Source organism: Alnus glutinosa, chromosome 8 (genome assembly GCF_958979055.1).
Source record: "Alnus glutinosa chromosome 8, dhAlnGlut1.1, whole genome shotgun sequence".
Lineage (NCBI taxonomy): Eukaryota > Viridiplantae > Streptophyta > Magnoliopsida > Fagales > Betulaceae > Alnus > Alnus glutinosa.
The window spans coordinates 26,281,703-26,302,969 of NC_084893.1; the positions used below are offsets into that span (position 1 = coordinate 26,281,703).

General features: G+C 35.8%; 2 protein-coding genes across 4 annotated transcripts; both read left to right on the plus strand.

The window, feature by feature from the left end:
- The first annotated feature begins 253 nt into the window (after positions 1-253).
- On the plus strand, positions 254-9,904 carry LOC133875782 (F-box protein At5g49610). Of its 3 annotated transcripts, none has more exons than XM_062314016.1 (4): positions 254-710; positions 4,632-4,751; positions 7,976-9,180; positions 9,432-9,904. In XM_062314016.1, exons 3-4 carry the CDS (start codon positions 8,055-8,057, stop codon positions 9,470-9,472), a joined length of 1,167 nt encoding a protein of 388 aa, XP_062170000.1. In that variant the 5' UTR covers positions 254-710; positions 4,632-4,751; positions 7,976-8,054; the 3' UTR covers positions 9,473-9,904. The 3 variants fall into 3 exon arrangements, with proteins under 3 accessions (XP_062170000.1, XP_062170002.1, XP_062170001.1); XM_062314018.1 differs by having other exon boundaries at positions 4,632-4,697; XM_062314017.1 differs by lacking the exon at positions 4,632-4,751.
- Positions 9,905-12,648: 2,744 nt separating this feature from the next.
- Positions 12,649-19,973, plus strand: LOC133876428 (putative multidrug resistance protein). Its single transcript, XM_062314709.1, has 7 exons — positions 12,649-13,044; positions 14,955-15,009; positions 15,141-15,328; positions 15,740-16,197; positions 16,310-16,850; positions 17,370-19,321; positions 19,526-19,973. Exons 1-7 carry the CDS (start codon positions 12,865-12,867, stop codon positions 19,899-19,901), a joined length of 3,750 nt encoding a protein of 1,249 aa, XP_062170693.1. The 5' UTR covers positions 12,649-12,864; the 3' UTR covers positions 19,902-19,973.
- The last annotated feature ends 1,294 nt before the right edge of the window (positions 19,974-21,267 follow it).

The window sequence follows — 21,267 nt, forward strand, 5'->3', positions numbered from 1 at the left end:
AAAAGGAATAATAAATCACATATTACGTTATATAATAGGGTTTAAGAGAAAAAAAATTATGTCGGTTAAGGTTAAAGAATTTAACTTGTTAATTAAATGAATTGAATTATGGTTAATTTATATAGTCTTATATTGATGATTTGACATAATTTTAATTCGACATAAATTCAACATAAAATTAACGAAATAAAGTTAAAAATCCTAATCCATTTAATTAAAAAAAAATTAAATTAACCCCTATACAAATTGCTACCCTATATTATACTACCGAGTACAGTGGAGATGTGGTATGTAAAAAAAAAAAGAAAAATAAAATAATGAGGTTTTCCCGTTTTAAATGGATCCGAATCTGTGTGTACGGGTGTACCTTTCCTTTTCGGACGAAACACTGACCGACAGGGTTTCAGACCAAGTGTTTGAAGCTGGTGATTGTAGCGGCAAGTGATCAATCTCAATCATGTTTGTTTGTTTCTCGCCTGTTATAACAAACACCGTTTATTCCACACATTACTCTATGTACTCTGTAATGTTCTCCAAACTTGAATTTTTCTCTTCAGTTAAGGCTTCATTTGTCTCTTGTACCCAGAAAAGCCCTTCAATGCCCAACACCCTTCATTTTCAACTACCAGTGCCCCAACTCTCTGGGGTGCTTTGCATGGAGGAAGTTTTCTTACAATTACACTACACCCAATTCCAGAAGACCCCAAAAGGTACAGTTTTGGCGTTTTGTGGATTTGATATCACGCTTTCTTCAATGTATGTGTTTTTGGAGCTTTTTAGATTGCTGTCCTATTCTATAATAATGCTCTGTTTTTAGAAAAACAGAGAAAGGAAAACACTTTATAGCTGTGTTCAGTTTTATGTTTTATTTTTAGTTATTTGGGTGACTATTATGTTATGTTTATGGTAATTCTGTGGTGCTACTGATTGTTAATCTGATTCCTTGGTGCCAATTTGGAAAGGAAGAGAATTCGAAACTTAAAAGCTCAAATGACTCAAATGGCGAATGCCAGTAATTTTTACAATGCTGTGATGATTTTTTCTTCTTCTTTAATTTGGGAAACAATATAATCTCAATTAATTCCACATATTGCCATTCGTTATTGTTTCTATTTTGTTGGTTGGCAATATTTCGCACATATATGACTCAAATGAGGGATACCCATATTCATTTTAATCACGAGTTTTATCTTTTTAGTGAAAATGTACCAACTGGAATTGAAGAACTTTAAGTATTGTTAGCGAGTTAAAACTTGCAAGCATGATGTGTGAAGTTGGAACTACAACTGAGGAAAATTTAAGTTATAATTCATAGCAGGCAATCATGATCTGCATGGGTGAAATTCGATTTCAGATTTGGAGTTTTTAATCCTATCCCTATCATTCAAATAAATAAATAAAAAAATCCTATCCTATCTATCATATTTTCTTTCATTTCTTGGTAGACCTGCCATTAATTCTTGCTAACTGGATTTTTATCTTATCATGAGCTGTTAAATGAGTTATTTTTTTGGTAAGTATAAAAAAGAATAACTAATTTTTTTAGATATAGAAAACCTATTATAGGAAGAAGCAATGGATTACACGTGCTATTTTTAAGATATGTAAGTGATTTTTACCATCTGATGTAGATTCATCTCTCTCTCTCTCTCTCTCTCTCTCTCCTTTCCTTTCCCTTCCCGAAAATGATGATTTATACAATAATTTAATTACTATTTTGATCTTGGTACATATTAGAGAATTCATTCGCTACACAAATTTTTTGTCTATTAGTTCTTGTCTTAGTTGTACTGGTACGACTATATGAAACACACACGCACATGTGTATACATGACGGCAATTGATACTTAGAGGTGAGGATAATTATTTCATGACCCAATTTATTAAGTAAACGGCGCCTTGAGGATTCAGTGCACTATAAACTATATTTTTTCTCATAATTGTACGTGATAATTATCTTTAGTAATCTTAGTATGAAACAAAAAGAATCGCTATTTAGATGGCCAAAAGTATCTGGAACGTATCAACATGGCCAAGAGTCATTAACAGTGATTGTAGAAAAAGAAAAAGTTAAACAACAGTTATACATGGTATATCTCATATATGACTGCATTATTGGACATTGTTCACTGCTTAAAGCCAATTGCAAAATTATCTATGGCTCACCTTCTTAAAAGGATTCTCAGTTGAGCTTATTTAGGCCTTCAATATGAATGCTCATGGATAATCGTGAATCGGTGTGATGTAGACTTGTACAGGGTACTAGTGCAAGAGTCTATTGCTATACTAGTGTAATAACATTCATTATGTAATGGATGCTGAAATGAAGTATGATGATTTCACAACTTTATAAATTTACCAAATTTTACTATGACATTGTGTTAAAAGTAAAATGAAGGACTTGTTGTTTATGCAGTGTACTATAATCTTCTATTACTCAAGATGCATAATCGTGCTAGTTCATTATGAGTGGCCTGTTATGAAAAGGAGGAGTAAATTACATTATCTGTGTTCTTTTTGGTATTGTGCAGTGCCTTGTTTGACCTACCAAGTAATCATGTATATAAATTTAAAATTATACCTTTCACTACCATATGTGTATATTTTTTTTCTTTATCTTTCTCACATTTAAAAGATGATATATTGTATAATGGTTTAAGCATTTATTTTCAAATTTGTACATATTTAGAATTGATTAAATAGATTACTTTGTTAGTGGCTTAAGCTGAGTACATACAATTGCGGGAACGTGTGCGCACGCGTGCACAGACACACACACACAAGAGGTCCTTTATGTTGCCAACCTATCAATGCTTAATGGTGAGGTGGGCCACTTTATGACCCAATATTGATGGCTGCAACCCTTGAGGTTTTCATATATTGCAGAATTGATTTCCCTTGGTGCTCTTAGGTTTTAGTGTTTTTATCACCTTAGAAAGAATAATTGTTAAGATGGCCAAAATTAACAACAGTTTTAAGCTTAGACTAGCATTTTCCAGCCTTAGCTTAAATGAGGTAAATGGCGTAATGAATTGACTTGGCTAAATATTGTGGAAATATGACTTGTGTTATGATATTTAATGATAATTTTGTGCAACAGTATGCTATCATTGACTACATTATGATATAAAGTTCAATTTCACCATTATGTGTGGCTCACCTACTGAAGGTACTTCTATTTGACTAGGTAGTAGAAAACTGTGGTAACAATCATTAAAAAAACTAATGCTTAAAAAGAAGTAAATGATGTTTTACTGCATTCTTAAGATAAAAATATGTTTAAGAATGATATCTTAAAAAAAAAAGAAAAAAGATTATTTTATCTAGGTAGTAAAACTTACTGATCAGGAAAAAGAGAAAAAAAAGGTAGTACTCTAATCTGTTATGATTAACATCTAAGCTGTCTAAAAAACACAAAATAAAAAAAAGAACCCCCTATATACCTCAATTTTTTTTTTAATGCATGTGGAGGGCGGGGGGATAACATGAGCAAAGTGCAAGAGAAAATTATGGAATTTCATTAAATAGTTATGGTTGTTTCTTAGAAATGGTGAGAAATTTAAATTTTACAACTCGATCATAAGAAAGCCTCTAGAACCTCCGGGCATAACAGGCGAGCAGACTTTTTTATTTTTTCTTTCTTCTTCCAAGTAACAGGCAACTTGACTTATATATACATGTATATATCACTTTTAAGTTTCGTAGAAAATCAGCCATTTGCTTGCCTTTATTTTTTCTTGGGATTCTCGCCCACCTAACCCGAAAACCACCACCAGTTGTTGCTTTGCATGAAGGCTTAAATTGCCAGGTTGACAGAAACATTTGATGGTTGGCAAGCTTTAAAAGTTTCTAAGTTCTCTTTCTCACTCATTCAAGGAATTTTTTTAATCTTTCCTCAATATTGCTCTCAATGGCAATAGGTTGCGTTAATTTTGCTCGGTGAGTTCCCTTTGTTGCAATTTAAAATGGATTTGTTTTGGTTAGTAATCTTTTCACTTGTTGTTCGGTCATCTGGGTTTTATGTGGTTCACATAATAATAGGTCAACAAGAATTTTGCATCATATGACAATCACATTTTCTTCTTTTGGAGAACTTTTTGTGAAACATTTTAAACCTAGATGTGGGTACTGACTGAAATTATCTGATTTGTTGCTAATCCCCATTTTCCCTTGAAGGTTGAAGACTTTAGCTTAATGAATCCCAAAATTATCCAAATCTTGTTAGCTTATGATGGTACATGGAGTCTTGGTTCCTTATAGCCAAGTATTTCTAACTCATTCAATTGTGAGATTTTTATTCCATCATTCACAAGTTTACTTTATCATCTAAAAAGATCACTTGTAGCAGTATTGTTGTAGGATCGTAAAAATTTATGGTTGCATTTCTTTTCACTTTTCAATGTTTCTTTGCTTACAACCCCCCCGGCTTCCTTTCCTTTGTTGATTATTTTTGGTTTTCTCTTTCTTTTGCTTTTATGACAACCTTTTTGGTTACTTCTTGTCTAACTTCTTCTTCTTCTACTTCTTCTTTTATTTATTTATTTATTTTTTTTCCCTAAGCTATTTTTAGCCATTACCCATTTGATTTGCTTATTTTGTCCCTATGCATGTGTTTACTTAACTCAAACAAGGCCTTAATCCCAGCTACATGAGGAGCTTTGGTATTTTGGCAGCAGCACTCAGCCAACGACCTACAGGTTGTTTGTCAGTCTCCTTTACCATTTGGACATGCTGATGCTTGCCATAGATGTGTACGTATGTAGAGATTCATACATGAGCATAGATAGAGATATATATTCCACAGTGTAGTTCTTTTGTGTGTGTGTGTGTGTAGGGGAGGGGGGGAATTGAGCTTTTTTTTAATGGGAAACTACACTTACCCCCCTTGAACTACCATCCTATTTGCAATGTCCCCAAAAACTTTAAAAAGTTGCAATGTTGGGGGAGCTATTTTACCAGCCTCTTTTAGTTACACCCTCTGTTAAGAGTTTTTTGTTAAATCCTAACGGCAGAAGCAAAAAAAAGACAAAAATATCCCTCGTAAAATAAAAATTTCAGAAAAAAAAAATGACCCATGGCCTTGCCGTGGGCACTCAGTTCATGCTTTTTTTTTTCTTTTTTTCTTTTTAATATTTTAATCCTAAGGGTATAGTTGTATTTTTATAAATTTTATGGGGATATAACGGATATTTTACATCACGTGATGTGTTAGTCGCCTAATTGAACGGAAAAATTTTAACGGTAGGGCTTGGTAGAATAGCTTCCCTCATTGTAACTTTTGAAGTTCGAGGGGAAATTGCAAATTGGGTTGTAGTCTGTCTAATGTAGAATCCTTATGCTGATTACTTTGTTTATGACATAGACAAGTCCACAAGATTACCACATTCTTATTTATTTCTTTCTTTTAGAATGTCTCAGCGATTGGTTTCACATTGGTATTTGGCTTGCTCTACATATAGATCTGTTTTCTGAACATGGTCATGTCTTGAGTCTGTGGATCAGGATTACTGATCTACATATTCATATCTTTTTTCTCATTCAGACATCTATTTGTCTACACTCTTTGTTTAATTTTCAGTCTGTTCATCTATAGTCATTAAGATCTGATTTGAGAGAGAATTTTCTGGGTTAGTTTTCATCATTAGATGAAGAAAACGAGGGGCCCTGCTCTCCTTCATTTTTGCTCTAACCATCCATACTCCATTATCATTGATTGTTTGCTATTTAACCCATGTAGCCACAACAAGATAACAAATTAAGATTATGATTTTGTATAACCAAGAAAATTCTCATATAATTCCCTAGAGGCTCTCTGAATGTGCTCTCTTGCTCTAATAGTTATTCTGCTTGCTTTGTGTTCTTGTCACTTAGTGTGTGACTTGTTCTGTCATGGGATTTCTAAACTTTCCTCTCTAAATCTACGTGGGGGAGCAATTGAATAGCTAGAAAAAAGCCCACTCCCGAGCAGTGCAATAGGATGTGTTTATTTATTTGAAAGGTTTCCCATTCCTTAGCCGGAAAGATATGCGGCTATGAATTAGGGATAAGCAGAAGAGAATTGATTGGGTGGTAGAGTCATGGAAAGACCTCTTTCTTCCATATTTTGGACCTTAGCTCTGGGGAACAATATACTACTTCCAAAATACAGAAGAATTGAAATCTTGGATCAAAACATTATGTATGGATGATTTCTAATATCTCTCTCCTCCTACATTAGTTAAATATTTCAAAGAAGTTTTAGCTTGAGTAAAAGAAGAAAAATGGATTCGTGGAAGTTTAATTACTGAATCTAAATCTATGCGGGGGAGCCATTGAATAGTTAGAAAAAGCCTGCCCCCAAGCAGCACAATGGGATGTGTTTATTTATCCAAAAGGTTTCCCATTCCTTAGCTGGAAAGGTACGTGGCCATGAATTAGGGATAAACAGAACATAATAGACTGGGTGGTAGAGTCGTGGAAATACTTATTTCTTCCATATTTTGGACCTTAGCTCTGGGGAACAATATACTATTGCTGAAATACATAAGATTTGAAATCTTATATCAAAACATTATGTATGGATGATTTTAATATCACTCTCCTCCTACATTCGTAAATATTTCAAAGAGGTTTTACGTGGAATAAGAGAAGAAAACTGGATTTGTGGAAGTTTAATTACTGAATCACTTCCGAATGTTATACTTGGTATTCGGTTAGATAATGAAGATTGGATTATGGATGTTGATTTAGGAAGGATCCGGCGTAATGTATAACTCCCTAGGAATTTCAATTGTACTTATAGTCATCATTGTGTGAATTGGGTTTAATGTCATGATATATCTGATCCATGAATAATATCATGAAAAATGGATACAAATTTCTGGCTGCTCTCTTTCCCCACCAAGTTTACTTACTACAGTACCAGAGTTAATATGATCTCCCCCAGACAAACTTTTTTATGATGAAACGCATTAAGATCCACCAAATTAGGGCTGTGGGCCTCTCCATTCTTTCCATAGCAATTCATGATTGTGGACATGAATGATGGAGGAATGGTTTCATCGTTCTATAGGATAAAAGGAATATTTAGTTTGTCATATCTATTTTTATTTTATGAAATTAAGGCTGCCATCCCTTGGTGCCTTAACGGGTTTGCTATTTAGTCATAACCATAATTTTTGTTCATAATCTTTAGAAATAAGCTATTTAGTCATGGTCTTAGGTGTGGTCAGTCATCCTTAACACCCCCCCCCCCCCCCCCCCCCCCCCTTTCTCTGTTTGTGTGTGTGTGTTCTTGCCCTCTTTGTATCAATGTCTGAACTTACAAACGCCTCTATAGTTGTTTGCAACTCTTGCTTTATAATGTTAAATCAGTCCATGTCTAACACATCTGAAAGAATTTTTAGTTATTCCCTTGTTATTGCTATTTACAAGTTTTTCTTTTGAATGTTTTCTCAAATTCTTCTTTTTTCTAGTGTTCTTCATATTGATTTATTTGTTGAACTGGGAATGACACCTAACAGTGATCCAAATTTCCCAAATATAATGAATTGAGGAAACAGAACTTGAAAAAGTATTTGTATGATGTGGTTTGTATGGTTGAATCTATTTGTTACAGTTAGATAAAATGATCACGCTTCGCAATTGTGGTAAATAAAGTGGTATTTCTCTATGTGATCTGTGTTTTTTTTTTTGTTGGGTGAATTATGTTTTCTGATTGAGCCCCACACGGGGGGTGGGGGAAGCTTAGGATCTCACCGAGCGTCTATACGAGTATCACACTCTTATTTCTTTTCTTTTCTTTTCTTTTTTTGCCCTTCTAGGTATTGTCACAGTTTTTGAATTATAAAGTTACAGGCTTACAGCTAAGCATAAATCTTCAATTTCTGCAGCAGTGAAAGAAATAAAGAGCATGAGCACTTGGTGTTGTTATCAACACTTAATTGCCGCGTGCTATGCATGTTCTAACAATAAATATGATCTCTTCATATTGCAGATAGATTTGATATGGAAATTTGTCGAATTGGACTGGCGGGTTTCTCTGAGACAAAAGAGGTCTAAAGAGGAAATTTGAAATGGTTGAAACTGATGGTATGCCTATGCGAAAGGGGAATGATGCTTGGTGTGCAGTAGAATCTATAGAGGACATCCTTGCCAATATTCTCTCAAGGGTTCCTGTTAAGTCCCTTACAGTTTTCAAATCTGTTTCTAAACTCTGGTATAGATTGATATGCAGTCCAAATTTCATCAAACTGCAGTTAAGCTGGTCCCTAGAGAACTCCACTTATATAATCTATCCATATATGGATGAGGTAATGACTTTGTATCAGATGAAGGGCAATGGGGAAATCATTGACATGATTACTCTTCCTGGTTGTGAAAACCTTTCCCCTCTCAGTCTGGTTTGTTCCTGTACTGGTTTAATCTGTTGCATCAATTATCCCTGGATTCGTGACTTAAACATGGATAATGAGGATATGACAGACTTTGAAATCCGTATCTGCAATCCCAGTACTCGAGAAGTCTTTTTACTTCCAAAGGGTAGTCCATCTGAAAAGAAGCTATCTATTGGAGTTGCTTTTGGCCCCAAAACCTCCGAGTATAAAGTATTCCGATTTTTTTATTCCAAGGGCGAGTCCCAAGATATCCATCTTGAGTGTGAGGTATATTCGTCATGTACTGGATCCTGGAGAGGCATAGGTGTTGTCCAGCACTGTCCCATGGGTTTCCAGCACTGCCCCTTGGGTTCAAATCATGTATTTGTTAATGGAAAAGTGTACTGGTTTATTGCTTCAGAAGAAGATCATGACATCCCTGGCTCCATTCTTTCAGTTGATATTGAGGAGAATTTTAGAACTATCAATCTTCCAGAGGAAGTCACTGAACACTCCTTCTTGGTTGATCTGGAAGGTTGCTTATCGCTAGTTGCAGTATATGACGAGGATGAAATTGTGGATATATGGGTCCTAGACGATTCGAATGAGCCTCATTGGGAAAGGAAACGTAGTGATTATGTTACCTTCTCAAGTCTGGAATGTGTTTACTATGTAGCTGCGCGGAAGAATGAAATTTTTTTCATAACTACGGACCATTATCTGATCTATAGTCTGGATCATGCGACTTGGACAGAACTTGATTTAGAAGATACTTTTGAAAGGAATCTTCCTGTTGTACTTCCCTTTACAGAATCCCTCCTCCCATGTAAGTACTGAAACTGATTTCAAATTATAATCTTCTCTGATGGTAGTATATCGCCGTTTATATATGCATTCCACCTTTTACTAGCCAGTTTTTATCCCACAACTACTTGATATTTTGACATGTATCAAGCAGATTCCTGTTTCAGTTTGAATCAAGTGGGCGATTTTTAACATAAATGCCCCCTTTCTGGTAAATTGGTAGATTGGCATGAGCAAAGCAATTTTTGACATGTCTTCTAATATCTTTAACAGGTAGTGGCCTCCTGGGTTCTGAAAGAGAGGACAACAATTGAGGAAGGAAATTGATTGCCATTCTCAATGTTTTGGTAGAAATATGACAGATTTTCTGGGACGACAACCGTGTGATTCTCAAGCTCATATTTCTGAGTGAAATCATACTCTTATCTCATTTCTTTTGCTTGTTTACCTTTACCTTTTAGAACATGTGAACTGGTGGTTGTTCATGGATGGTTTTATTGCAATTAAACTGTGAAATCTGGAGAAGTTTATCATGTCTTTTTTTGTCTTCTTCATGGTACCTCTTTTCTGGGGCAGGTCTAATCCTGCTCTTCTATTTTACTTTAGATGGCTATGAAGGTGAAGGTTATTATCATAGAACATTGAAACACACATCTCAAAGTGGCTTGGCTCTAATCCATTGGTGAATGCTAATGGGAAAAACCTCTCTCTACTTCAATTTTTTTACTTTATTATGAATTTCTACAGCTACCTATTCTGTATGATGGCTGACAGTTTAGCATGTTGCATTAGTATTCCCATAATTTATAAGATTATGATCATTCTTTCACTATTTTATGGCTCTTGTTATTTGAGAAGCTTGACTCCTTTGTGGGACTATTAATGCGTGCTAAAAGGAGAAGCTAGGTGTTGAAAATATGCTGTATAAATTTTATTACATTTCTAGGTGAAATTTCATATTTGATTGTTTGCATCAATAACAAGCTGTTTCAAAGTATATCCAAACAGGCAAGATTATGTTTGGTAATGTCTCTAAAAACAGAAAACAAAGACAAAAACACACATTTTTTTTTTTTTAAAAAAAAATTATTAACAAATAGTTCAAAATACAAACACCTTTTAGAAAACTTTCCACACCTTCTTCTAGTATATTTTGACAAAACTTGTGTTTAATTTTTGGGGCTACGTCTACTTAAAAAAATTGGGATAACTTCACTTAAGGATATTGAATTTTCACCATTTTTGAACGAAAATATTTGAACTTCAAACAGTTTCAATTTAAGGTATTCATTTTTCGAAAAATCTCAATTACAGGGTCCTACGTTAGGATTTTCAGTTAAATCCTATCAAAATTCCTAAAATACTGTTTTATTTTTGAAAAAGAAAATTAATTTTTTTTCAAAGATTTAGGCATGGTTATTTTTGCAAATTCCGTTAAATTCTAACAAATACCTAAATCTTAGCAAATTTTTTTCCTAAAAAAAAAAATAGGGGTATTTTAGAAATTATGATAAGATTTAACAGAAAATCCTAACAGACAGGGGCGGAGCCACACTATGGCTTGGGGGGGCCCAAGCCCCCCCAAGCCAAAGGGCTCCCCCCCAAAAAAAAAAGAAAAATCTAAAAAAAAAAAAAAGAAAAAATATAATTTTTACCCATCTTCTTTAAAAAATTTGTAGTTTTGGCCCCCCCAAATTATTTTTTTTCAATTTGGCCCCCCCAAAGCCTAAAAGCTGGCTCCGCCCCTGCTAACAGATGACTACTAAATGAAACTTTCTGAAAAATGAATATTCTAAATTAAGACAATTTGAAATTCATGTATCTTCTTTTAAAAATAGTGAAAATTTGGTACTCTTAAGTAATGTTCTCCTTAAAAACATTAAAAAATTAAAAGAAAAGAATAGCATTAACCGAGGAAAACGTACGGATGGCCGCGCACCAAAAACACTTATAACAATTATATCACGTCAAAATACTTTTTTAAATAATAATTAAAAAAAATTCTAAAATATTATCAATCAATTACCCAAATTCCTCTTAAAATACGATTATGAGCGCATGAAAGTATATAGCAAGAAGAGTGAAAGACAAAACTGATGTTGATCTAGCGGACAGAGGCAACAACATTCGGTCCACTGGGACAAGAGACTCAATATTCCTATTAATCTTAAAGGGTTACATTAAAAAATGTTTCTTTAATTTTGTTTTTGTTTTGAACAGACGATGGTTAGAAAAAGTACAAATATCTCATTTAAACTATCATTTAATTGTTAAGGTTCCTCTAAATTACTAATCGTATCAATGTCCCCTCATCGAACTACTAAAAAATGTCAATGTTCTCTTAAGACTAACAAAAAGACAAAAATGACCCCAATTTTTTTAATAAGACAAAAATGTCCTTATAAATTTGAAAAAAAAAAAACTTAAAAAAAATGGTAAATGTATAATAAATCCTTGAGTCGGAGCGCATTTTTGAATCGATCCTTCACTTTTTCTTTTTCTTTTTCAACATTCGATACTTAAGTTTTTCGCGAATTTGAAATAGGTCATTCCGTGATATTTCCATCAATTTCCGTAAGCTTCGTTAGTGCCACATCAGCATTTTCGTTACATCATTTTAAAATATTAAAATTACTAAAATTGACGAAAAATCACGGAAGGACCTATTTCGAATTCGCGAAAAACTTAACCATCGAATGTTGAAAAAAAAGAAGTGACGGATCAATTTAAAAAAGCACTCCGACTCAAGAATTTATTATAAATTTACCCTAAAAAAAAAAAAAAACTGAAAATTATAAAACATTTTTTTAAAAAAAAAAAAACAAAAAAGAAGAAGAAGAAAAACCAGTTTTATTTTTTGTTTTTTGATTTTTTAACTTTTTGTTATTTTTGATTTTTTTTCAATAGTTTTTTTAGTTTTGAATAATTTTATGAAGGGTATTTGTGTCATTAGGGAGGACGTTGACATGCATGTTTGGATAATTTAAAGAGGAACATTGACACAATTGATAGTTTGAAAAGAATATTGACAATAAAATGATAATTTGATGGAATTATATACGTGTACTTTTCCCAAAAAGTTAATTAAGAATCAATCAATTACGTACTCAAATAATTAGTGCAACTTGATTAATTAGTCTACCCATTTATTTTTATGTTTTTGCTGGCGTGCAAAGCATAATAAACTGATCGAAAACAAAAACAACCATACAATTATGAATTACGTACCCTTTGCCGAATAGCAAGAACGTGACGCTACCATGCTGGCCCTACACAACATCGCAAAGTCAGAAAAATTCCATCGACTAGCTAGAAGCCTTAAAATCATCAAATCAAGGTCGTTTTCTGATCTGTTATTGTCATCCTCCCGATCCGATTGGTTAAACGTAGATTTTTTTACCAACTGCATGCAGACAAAACAAGCAGTGAAACCAAGATATATATATATATACACACTCATGGCGTACCAAGATCAACAATATCCCCGCCGGCTATTTTAGAAAAACCCATTAACTCATTCCATTTGGCAGTATTGCAATCAGGTTCAATGAAAAAGACGATACAACAGATACTAATTACGGCCTGCCAATAATGAGTCGTCTTAGCTAAGATGGGAAGTTAACTCGCGCGTATATATAAATTTTAGTTGTGTTAAGAGTTGTTTATCGATCGGAAAAGTTGGCTAAAAAGACAGCTAGCCGGGCATATGGGGGCCAGAGGTGGCATTTTCCGGCATGCGGATCGCCTGGACATGTTGCTGATGCTGTTGGGGACTTTGGGAAGCATCGGAGATGGGTTGCAGAACCCGCTGACGATGCTCATTCTAAGCGATGTGATAAATGACTACGGAAGTGGCAGTAATTTGACGAACGATGTTGTGGACAAGGTAATTAAGCGTCTCCAATTCTCTCATGTATCCTGTATGTATGTTTTTGGCTATAGCAACAAGAATTGCATGCACCCCTTCTGCCACCATTCTTTCTTGTAAACGACATTTAGGTTGCTGAACGACAAGATATATGCATGGACTTTATCTAGGGAAGCTAACTCTATATTTTGAGAAAGAACAATGTTAAAAACTACACTTTTATTTTACTACTACTCTACTATGTTGATGTGACACTGTCAATTTATCGTTGGATATATATATGTTTTTTTTAAATGGTTGATCCAAAGGTAGATTAGTAATGCTAGATCAGCATATATAGTGAAATAGTAGTGGGATAAAAATGTGGTTTCTATCATTAGTATGCCACATATTCTTGTGCTTTGTGCTGTTGATTTTAAAATCGATCCTAGCTAGTTTCTAATTTAACGATTTCAAGATCTATGTTTTGAATGTTTGTCAATCAAGATCTTTGTTGATATTTCTGTGAAATAGTTAACTTTAAAAAGTAATAATAATAATAATAACGTAACAATTCAATTATGCCTATAGATAATTTTATCAAATAACTTGTTGTGGTTGCTCCCAATAGGCAAAGGCTCCTCCAGTCCTCCCTTGAACTTGTATGCTACCAATTTAACCTTGCAGTCCTCGGGAATGCACATGTATTCGAAGAATCTTTCGACCTCTGTCACTCAATCTCGGAAAAATCTTTCATGTGAAGATGAACATTGAAAGAGGGAAGATCGATCATCATTCGGAAATCATTGGACTCTCCGCCAACGTACATATTATTGGTGCATCCCTTGGCATGCGTAGGCTCTTCTATAATCCGCACCCCTTTGATTCTTAACGGGTCCCGTAGCTTGCGTAACGCTTGCTTTGGTTAACCCATGGGCAGCAATGTTTACATCCCCTTCTAACGTGGCCAATCTGCCACCTATGCATCAAATTAAGCATATATCCCTCGTATATATATCCTCCACAGATTGTCCATATAAATTCCAATTCTGTCCACTAGAATTGACAGCATTCACTACTTGCAGCGCATCACCTTTCATAATAATCTTTCGGACATTTAAGTCTCTTATAAATTATGTTGCATGTAATGCGGTCAAGGTTTCCACCACTACAGGTTCAAGGTTCTCCAGTTTGGTCAGACTTTTTGTTGCAATTACACATCCCTTATGATCCCTCACTATAGAGAAAAGACTCTGCACAACAATTGTGCAATTGTTGTGCAAGTTTATAGACATATGGAGTGGGACCCATCACATGGGTCCCACCCCTTGTATCTACAAAAGTACACAACTGTTATGCACCGATCAGCTTTCCTCACTATATAACTCCTATGCCCATTCACTCGCTTATCTTATCCACTGCCACATATATCCCAGTTAACTTTGTGCATATTTGCTGGGGAAGCTTTCCATATGTGTTGTTCACTTCCACTAGTCTCTTGCATCCTTTCGGTTTCCTTTGCATTTACCTTCTTGTATTCATCAAAAAACTCCCTTACCCCCCGCACCACTAGGTTAGAATCTAGAAACTCCCTCCCCCCTCCAATGAACTATTGTGTTTTGTTGGAACCATATTTTTCGTACCGTCGATCGTTGGAATGGTTTTACTTTTAAAGAATACTTTAAAATGTATTTATTTCGTTACTAAAATCTTTGTGTTGTTTGATTTTATACTTTTTTGGATTATGGTATTAATCATTGTGCTAATTGACTTAACAATTGGTTTGGAAACATAATTTTTAACAACTTGGGGTCTAAATCAGAATTTTAAAAAATGAATGGAGTTTAATGTAATTTTGTAATATGCCTTTGATAGTACTCCTGTTTACTGTATCGTGGGATTTAGTACTTAATGCAATTTGAATTCTTCTGTCATTTCCATTTTGGCAGCATGCACTCAAGCTACTCTATGCTGCAATTGGAGTCGGACTTTCCGCTTTTGTAGGTATGTTGCACTTTTGAAAGTTATACTAGATTCTTTTCATGAATCATTTTTTGCTTGAAAGAATTGCTAGTTAGCACATAAATTTAAACCTATTTTTCGTATTGCATTATGGTCGACATTGACTCTTGCAGAAGGGCTATGTTGGGCAAGAACCGCTGAGAGACAGACTTCTCGGATGAGAATGGAGTACCTGAAAGCTGTCCTAAGACAAGACGTTAGTTTCTTTGACAACCAAGCTGCTGGTACTTCAACAACCAACCAAGTTGTGACACTCATCACCTCGGACGCCAATTCAATCCAAGTTGCTTTATGTGAGAAGGTTTGATTTTCATGGCACCCTTCCCTTATTAGGCTTATAACGGAGGAATTAAGCAGACATGAGTTCTCAAAATCATATTCTAAAACTGCACAGAATGAAAAATCCTCGCAAGAATGTTGGTGTTATTATGTATGTCTTCCTACAAAAGTTAACCCCCCATGAAATAGATATGCTTATTTGTTAGCTAGCAATTGATTCAGTAGATTGGTTGAGAAAGAAACTTGTGGGAAAAGGTTAGCTCTGAATACCTGTCATGTCAATCAAGTGAAAATATGATAGAAGATCACATGTGGGAAGTTTTTGCACTCCCTTTAGAGCATAGGCTGAGGGAAAATCGAGAGAAAATTGTTATATAAAACTCATCTTCATCTTTATGTTGTTTATCGGAATTGGTTTCCTTTAAATGTGCAGATACCTGACTGCCTTGCTTACATGTCGACTTTCTTCTTCTGCCACATATTTGCCTTCACACTTTCATGGAGGCTTACACTGGCGGCTATACCACTTTCAGTAATGTTCATTGCGCCAGGACTTATGTTCGGAAATATCATGTTGGGCCTGATAATGAAGATGATTGAATCTTATGGAGTCGCTGGAGGGATTGCAGAGCAAGCAATTTCTTCAATAAGAACTGTATATTCTTATGTGGGTGAGCATCAGACACTTGAAAGATTCAACCGTGCACTTCAGACAACTTTGGAATTTGGAGTAAAACTAGGATTTGTAAAGGGATTGTTGTTGGGGAGCATGGGAATTATATATGTGGGTTGGGGTTTTCAGGCTTGGGTTGGGACTTATTTGGTTACTCAAAAACATGAAAAGGGTGGACACGTGTTCGTAGCAGGGTTTAATGTACTCATGGGAGGATTGTAAGTCATCTCCTCATAACTGATCTTAAGTTTCTCACTAATTGCTTAGGCTTCAGCTGTTCAGCGCCTTGATTTCAATCTAGAACTAATAAATTTGGTTTTGTAATTTCAGGAGTGTTTTGAGTGCGCTCCCAAATCTAACTGGGATTACGGAGGCAACAACTGCTGCCTCCCGGATTTCCGAGATGATCGATCGGGTTCCTACTATAGACTCTGAAGAAAAAAAGGGGAAAGCTTTATCATATGTGAGAGGAGAAATCGAATTTAAAGACATATATTTTAGTTATCCATCAAGACTTGAGACACCGATCTTACAAGACTTCAATCTTAAGGTTCCAGCAGGTAAAAAAGTAGGTCTTGTTGGGGGCAGTGGTTCAGGCAAGTCCACAGTCATTGCATTGCTTGAAAGATTTTACGACCCCATTGAAGGAGATATACTCTTGGATGGCTACAAAATAAGAAAACTTCAGCTGAAATGGTTGAGATCCCAACTAGGCCTAGTAAATCAGGAACCTGTTCTATTTGCAACATCCATTATAGAGAATATAATATTTGGTAAAGAAGGAGCTTCAACGGATAGTGTCATAAGTGCAGCCAAAGCAGCAAATGCGCATGACTTCATCACCAAGTTACCAGATGGATATGAAACTCAAGTAAGCCAGCTTATACACTTCTTGCTCAGAATATCTTTTCTTGGTTGCTATGCTTGAGTTAATTTTGTTAAGGTACTTCAAGAAATACACATACTTCTAATTATCATTTGTAAGATCAATCGAGGATGCTCCTTAAGCCCCAAAATGGTTTTCTATAACATTTACCAATTGCAGATAATACTTTGCTTCCGCAGGAATGAATTACTGTGGCTTTAAGATGTTTTATTTAACTCGCTAGGACATGAATTATGAACTTATGCAAAAGTTTAGCATTTAAGAAAGATAAATGTTATTTAGTAGACTGTTATACGACTGTCATACAACTAAGATGATGTGGTAGTAAAAATCAGCCTTTAGATTAGCAAGGGCTTGTAAAAAAGAAAAATCAAGAGCTGTTTTTTATTGCCACATTATCCTAGTTGTATGTCATTCGTAAAGTAGTCTACTAAATAGCATTTTTATTTTTGCGAGCTACTTTCGGTGAATATTTCATAACATGTATGACTGTGGCGTCCCCAGGTCGGCCAATTTGGATTCCAATTGTCTGGAGGTCAGAAGCAACGAATTGCTATAGCTAGAGCTCTACTCAGGGATCCAAAAATCCTACTGCTCGATGAAGCCACTAGTGCTCTGGATGCACAATCTGAACGGATAGTACAAGAGGCAATTGATCAGGCATCGAAAGGGCGGACAACAATCATTGTTGCTCATCGCCTGTCCACGATTAGGACTGCGAACCTGATTGTGGTCCTTCAAGCTGGCAGAGTAGTTGAATCAGGTTCACACAATGAGCTGATGCAGATAAATGGTGGACAAGGTGGGGAATATTCCAAGATGGTGCAGTTGCAGCAGGTGGCAATGCAAAATGAAGATTCCAACATTCCCAGTTATCCAGTAGAGGGAAGAAGCCACCACAGAAGGAGCATCCCATCAAGCCCAATCAGCGTGAGATCAAGCACTTACAGCTCTCCAATGTATCCCTTAAGCCAGGCATTTTCCATGGGCACACCATACTCCTATTCCATCCAATATGACCCTGATGATGACAGTGATGAAGAATATGTAAAGAAATCTTCCTATTCTTCTCCTTCCCAGTGGCGTTTACTAAAAATGAATGCACCTGAGTGGGGAAAAGCCGTGCTTGGATGCTTGGGAGCCTTAGGCTCTGGAGCAGTACAACCCATAAATGCCTACTGCGTGGGATTACTCATATCAATCTATTTCCTCCCTGAATCCGAAATGAAGTCTAAATCCAGAGTCTTGTCCCTTGTTTTCTTAAGCATTGGTGCTTTCAACTTTTTCACCAATATCCTCCAACACTACAATTTTGCAGTTATGGGAGAAAGGTTGACAAAAAGGGTACGAGAGAATCTACTAGAGAAACTAATGACCTTTGAGATTGGCTGGTTTGATCAAGATGAGAACACAAGTGCAGCCATTTGTTCAAGGTTAGCTACTGAAGCCAACATGGTCCGGTCGCTTGTCGGGGACCGGCTGTCATTGCTGGTCCAAGCAATTTTTGGGGCAACCTTTGCTTACATTCTAGGACTAGTCCTCACATGGAGGCTATCCCTTGTAATGATTGCTGTGCAGCCGTTGGTTATTGGGAGCTTTTACTCGAGGAGTGTCTTGATGAAGAGTATGGCTGAGAAAGCCCGGAAAGCACAAAAGGAAGGAAGTCAATTGGCAAGCGAAGCAGTCATTAACCAAAAAACTATAACTGCTTTCTCTTCTCAGAAAAGAATATTGGGGCTCTTTGGGGCAACCTTAAGCGGTCCTAGGAAGGCAAGTGTTAAACAGTCGTGGGTTGCTGGTTTTGGCCTCTTTAGCTCCCAATTTTTTAACACAGCTTCGACAGCTTTAGCATTCTGGTATGGTGGGAGGCTGTTGACTCAAGGACTAATAGAACCAAAGCACCTTTTTCAAGCATTTTTGATATTGCTATTCACTGCTTATATCATTGCCGAAGCTGGGAGCATGACAAGTGATATATCTAAAGGAAGTAGTGCCATTCAATCAGTTTTGGCTATTCTTGACAGGAGAACGGAGATTGATCCAGAGAGCACAGATGGACTACACATTAAAAGAAAAATAAAAGGACGTGTGGAGCTTAGAAATGTTTTCTTTGCATATCCAGCAAGACCTGAGCAGATGATCTTTAAGGGCTTGAGCCTTAAGATTGATGCAGGCAGAACAGTGGCGCTGGTGGGGCAAAGCGGTTCTGGCAAATCTACCATTATCGGGCTTATTGAGAGGTTTTATGATCCTTTGAAGGGATCCGTCTATATAGATGAACAGGATATTAAGAACTTTAATTTGAGAATGCTGAGGTCACATATTGCATTAGTCAGTCAGGAGCCAACTCTTTTTGCTGGAACCATACGTGGAAATATTGTCTATGGGAAAGAGAATGCTACAGAGTCCGAGATCAAAAAAGCTGCAGTTCTTGCCAATGCTCATGAATTTATAAGGTAAGGAAACTATATGATATAATAAATTAATTTCTTGGCAAGAAAGATAGGAATTACAAAAAGAAGAAGAAGATCGATGACTACCTAATCATGTAGCCTTAAGATTAGTTTCTATAGTGTGTAGCCAATACAGAAACAAATAAATCACCAGGAAACAGAAACTAGCAGCTTGTTTGTTGATAAAATATTCATGTCTTCTTGCAGTGGAATGAAAGATGGGTATGACACATACTGTGGAGAAAGAGGAGCTCAGCTATCAGGTGGTCAGAAACAGAGGATAGCACTAGCCCGTGCAATACTAAAGAACCCTTCAATCCTTCTGTTGGACGAAGCTACCAGTGCACTTGATAGTGTGTCAGAGAGTCTAGTTCAAGAAGCACTCGAGAAGATGATGGTTGGCAGGACATGTGTAGTTGTTGCTCACCGGCTGTCGACAATACAGAAATCCAACTCCATTGCTGTGATCAAGAATGGAAAGGTTGTGGAACAAGGCTCACATAACGAACTCATTTCCTTAGGTCCCGGTGGAGCATACTATTCTCTAATAAAACTACAAGGTGGCAGCTCTCCTAACCGATGAACTGGATGCATGTTTGGGATTGTGTTCAAGTGCTTAAAAAGCTTGAATTTATAGACAAATTTTATTTCTCAATCAATGCAATCTTAAACAGGCTCTATGATATGTGTCTAGATAGGAATGGTTAGAATACCAAAAGTTATTTTTATTTTCGTTTAATTTCTTCTATGATAAAAGTAACCTATGACCCACCCTAGCCGAATAAGATTCTCTATATTTCAAATGAAATTGATGTTATTTATTTTATGGTCAGGATTTAAAGCTAATACATATAAGGTGCGTTTGGGATTGCGATTTCGTATAAAAAAAAAGTGCGGTTTTAAACCAAATCCCAGAAAATGAACCATTTGAAAACTGCGTTGTTAAAAAATTGCGATTTGAAAATGCAAAAAAATGCTTATTTAAATCGCAAACAATGATGTGCTTTTTTGAAAATGCAGTATTTTAAAAGGTTAACTTGCAATTTTAAAGGTCAAACTACGATTTTACCAAACGCTTAACTTCGTTTTTAAAAATCACTTTTTTAAATCGCACTTTTTAAAATCGCAAACTTAAACGGACTCATAATGGTGTACATGATTTCACATTATTTTAAATTTTAAAAGACGTGTCAACATTGACCCGTTAGATGCACTAACTTCAAATCTTGACCTTACATTTAAATGGATAATATCTATTTCATTAAATGGGATCCGGCTACTATGCGGTACTAGAAAGTACCGCATATCTGCGGTAGTATTTTTTACCGCTAGGATTCACATGGGAAATACTGCCTCTTTTTAGTTTTTTATCTTTTTCTTTTTTTCTCTCTCTCTAGACATTCTTGACTTGTGGGAAATGTTTACTTCTTACCAGTTACCACCTCCAGATCTCTCCGGAGGACTAAAAATGAAAGACTGATTTTTACTTGTTTCCTATAATTTTTTTCTTGCTTTTCAATGAAGTATTATTGTCACTCGACTCGATTTTCCTTCCTTTTTTTTTTGTGGTTTATTCTATCTGCATATCTTCTTCTTCTTCTTCTTCTTCTTCTTCCTCTTTGTTGTTTGCCTTTTCTTTGTCAGGCTTTGATTTTGTGATTGCAAGTATTGAAGTGAAGAAATCCCAGAAAGTTTTAAGTGGGAAAGTTTGACATTCGTCTTTCCGACCGATGAGAACTTTTTAGGAAATTAGTCGGACTCCTTCATTCACAGTGAAGACAGAACTTAGTCCAAAGATTGATCCTGAATCTTTGCGGCAATGGGTTGTGGCCTTGAGCAAGGCCAGCTCATTGAAGAGTGTTACCCACCTGGCTGTCTTACACAAGATGAGGAACTTGAAATCGCTTCTAGTTCCTTCCCAGATTCCATTTCCCAGCACTAGAACTGGT

What these genes read in the sequence shown, in the direction of transcription:
- LOC133876428 (XM_062314709.1), top strand. Translation starts at nt 12,865, where the DNA reads ATGGGGGCCAGAGGTGGCATTTTCCGGCATGCGGATCGCCTGGACATG. An exon ending in CGGACTTTCCGCTTTTGTAG is followed by an intron (nt 15,010 to 15,140) that starts GTATGTTGCACT and finishes TGACTCTTGCAG; the next exon opens with AAGGGCTATGTTGGGCAAGA. An exon ending in CAGATGGATATGAAACTCAA is followed by an intron (nt 16,851 to 17,369) that starts GTAAGCCAGCTT and finishes TGGCGTCCCCAG; the next exon opens with GTCGGCCAATTTGGATTCCA.
- LOC133875782 (XM_062314016.1), top strand. Translation starts at nt 8,055, where the DNA reads ATGGTTGAAACTGATGGTATGCCTATGCGAAAGGGGAATGATGCTTGG. An exon ending in TACAGAATCCCTCCTCCCAT is followed by an intron (nt 9,181 to 9,431) that starts GTAAGTACTGAA and finishes TATCTTTAACAG; the next exon opens with GTAGTGGCCTCCTGGGTTCT.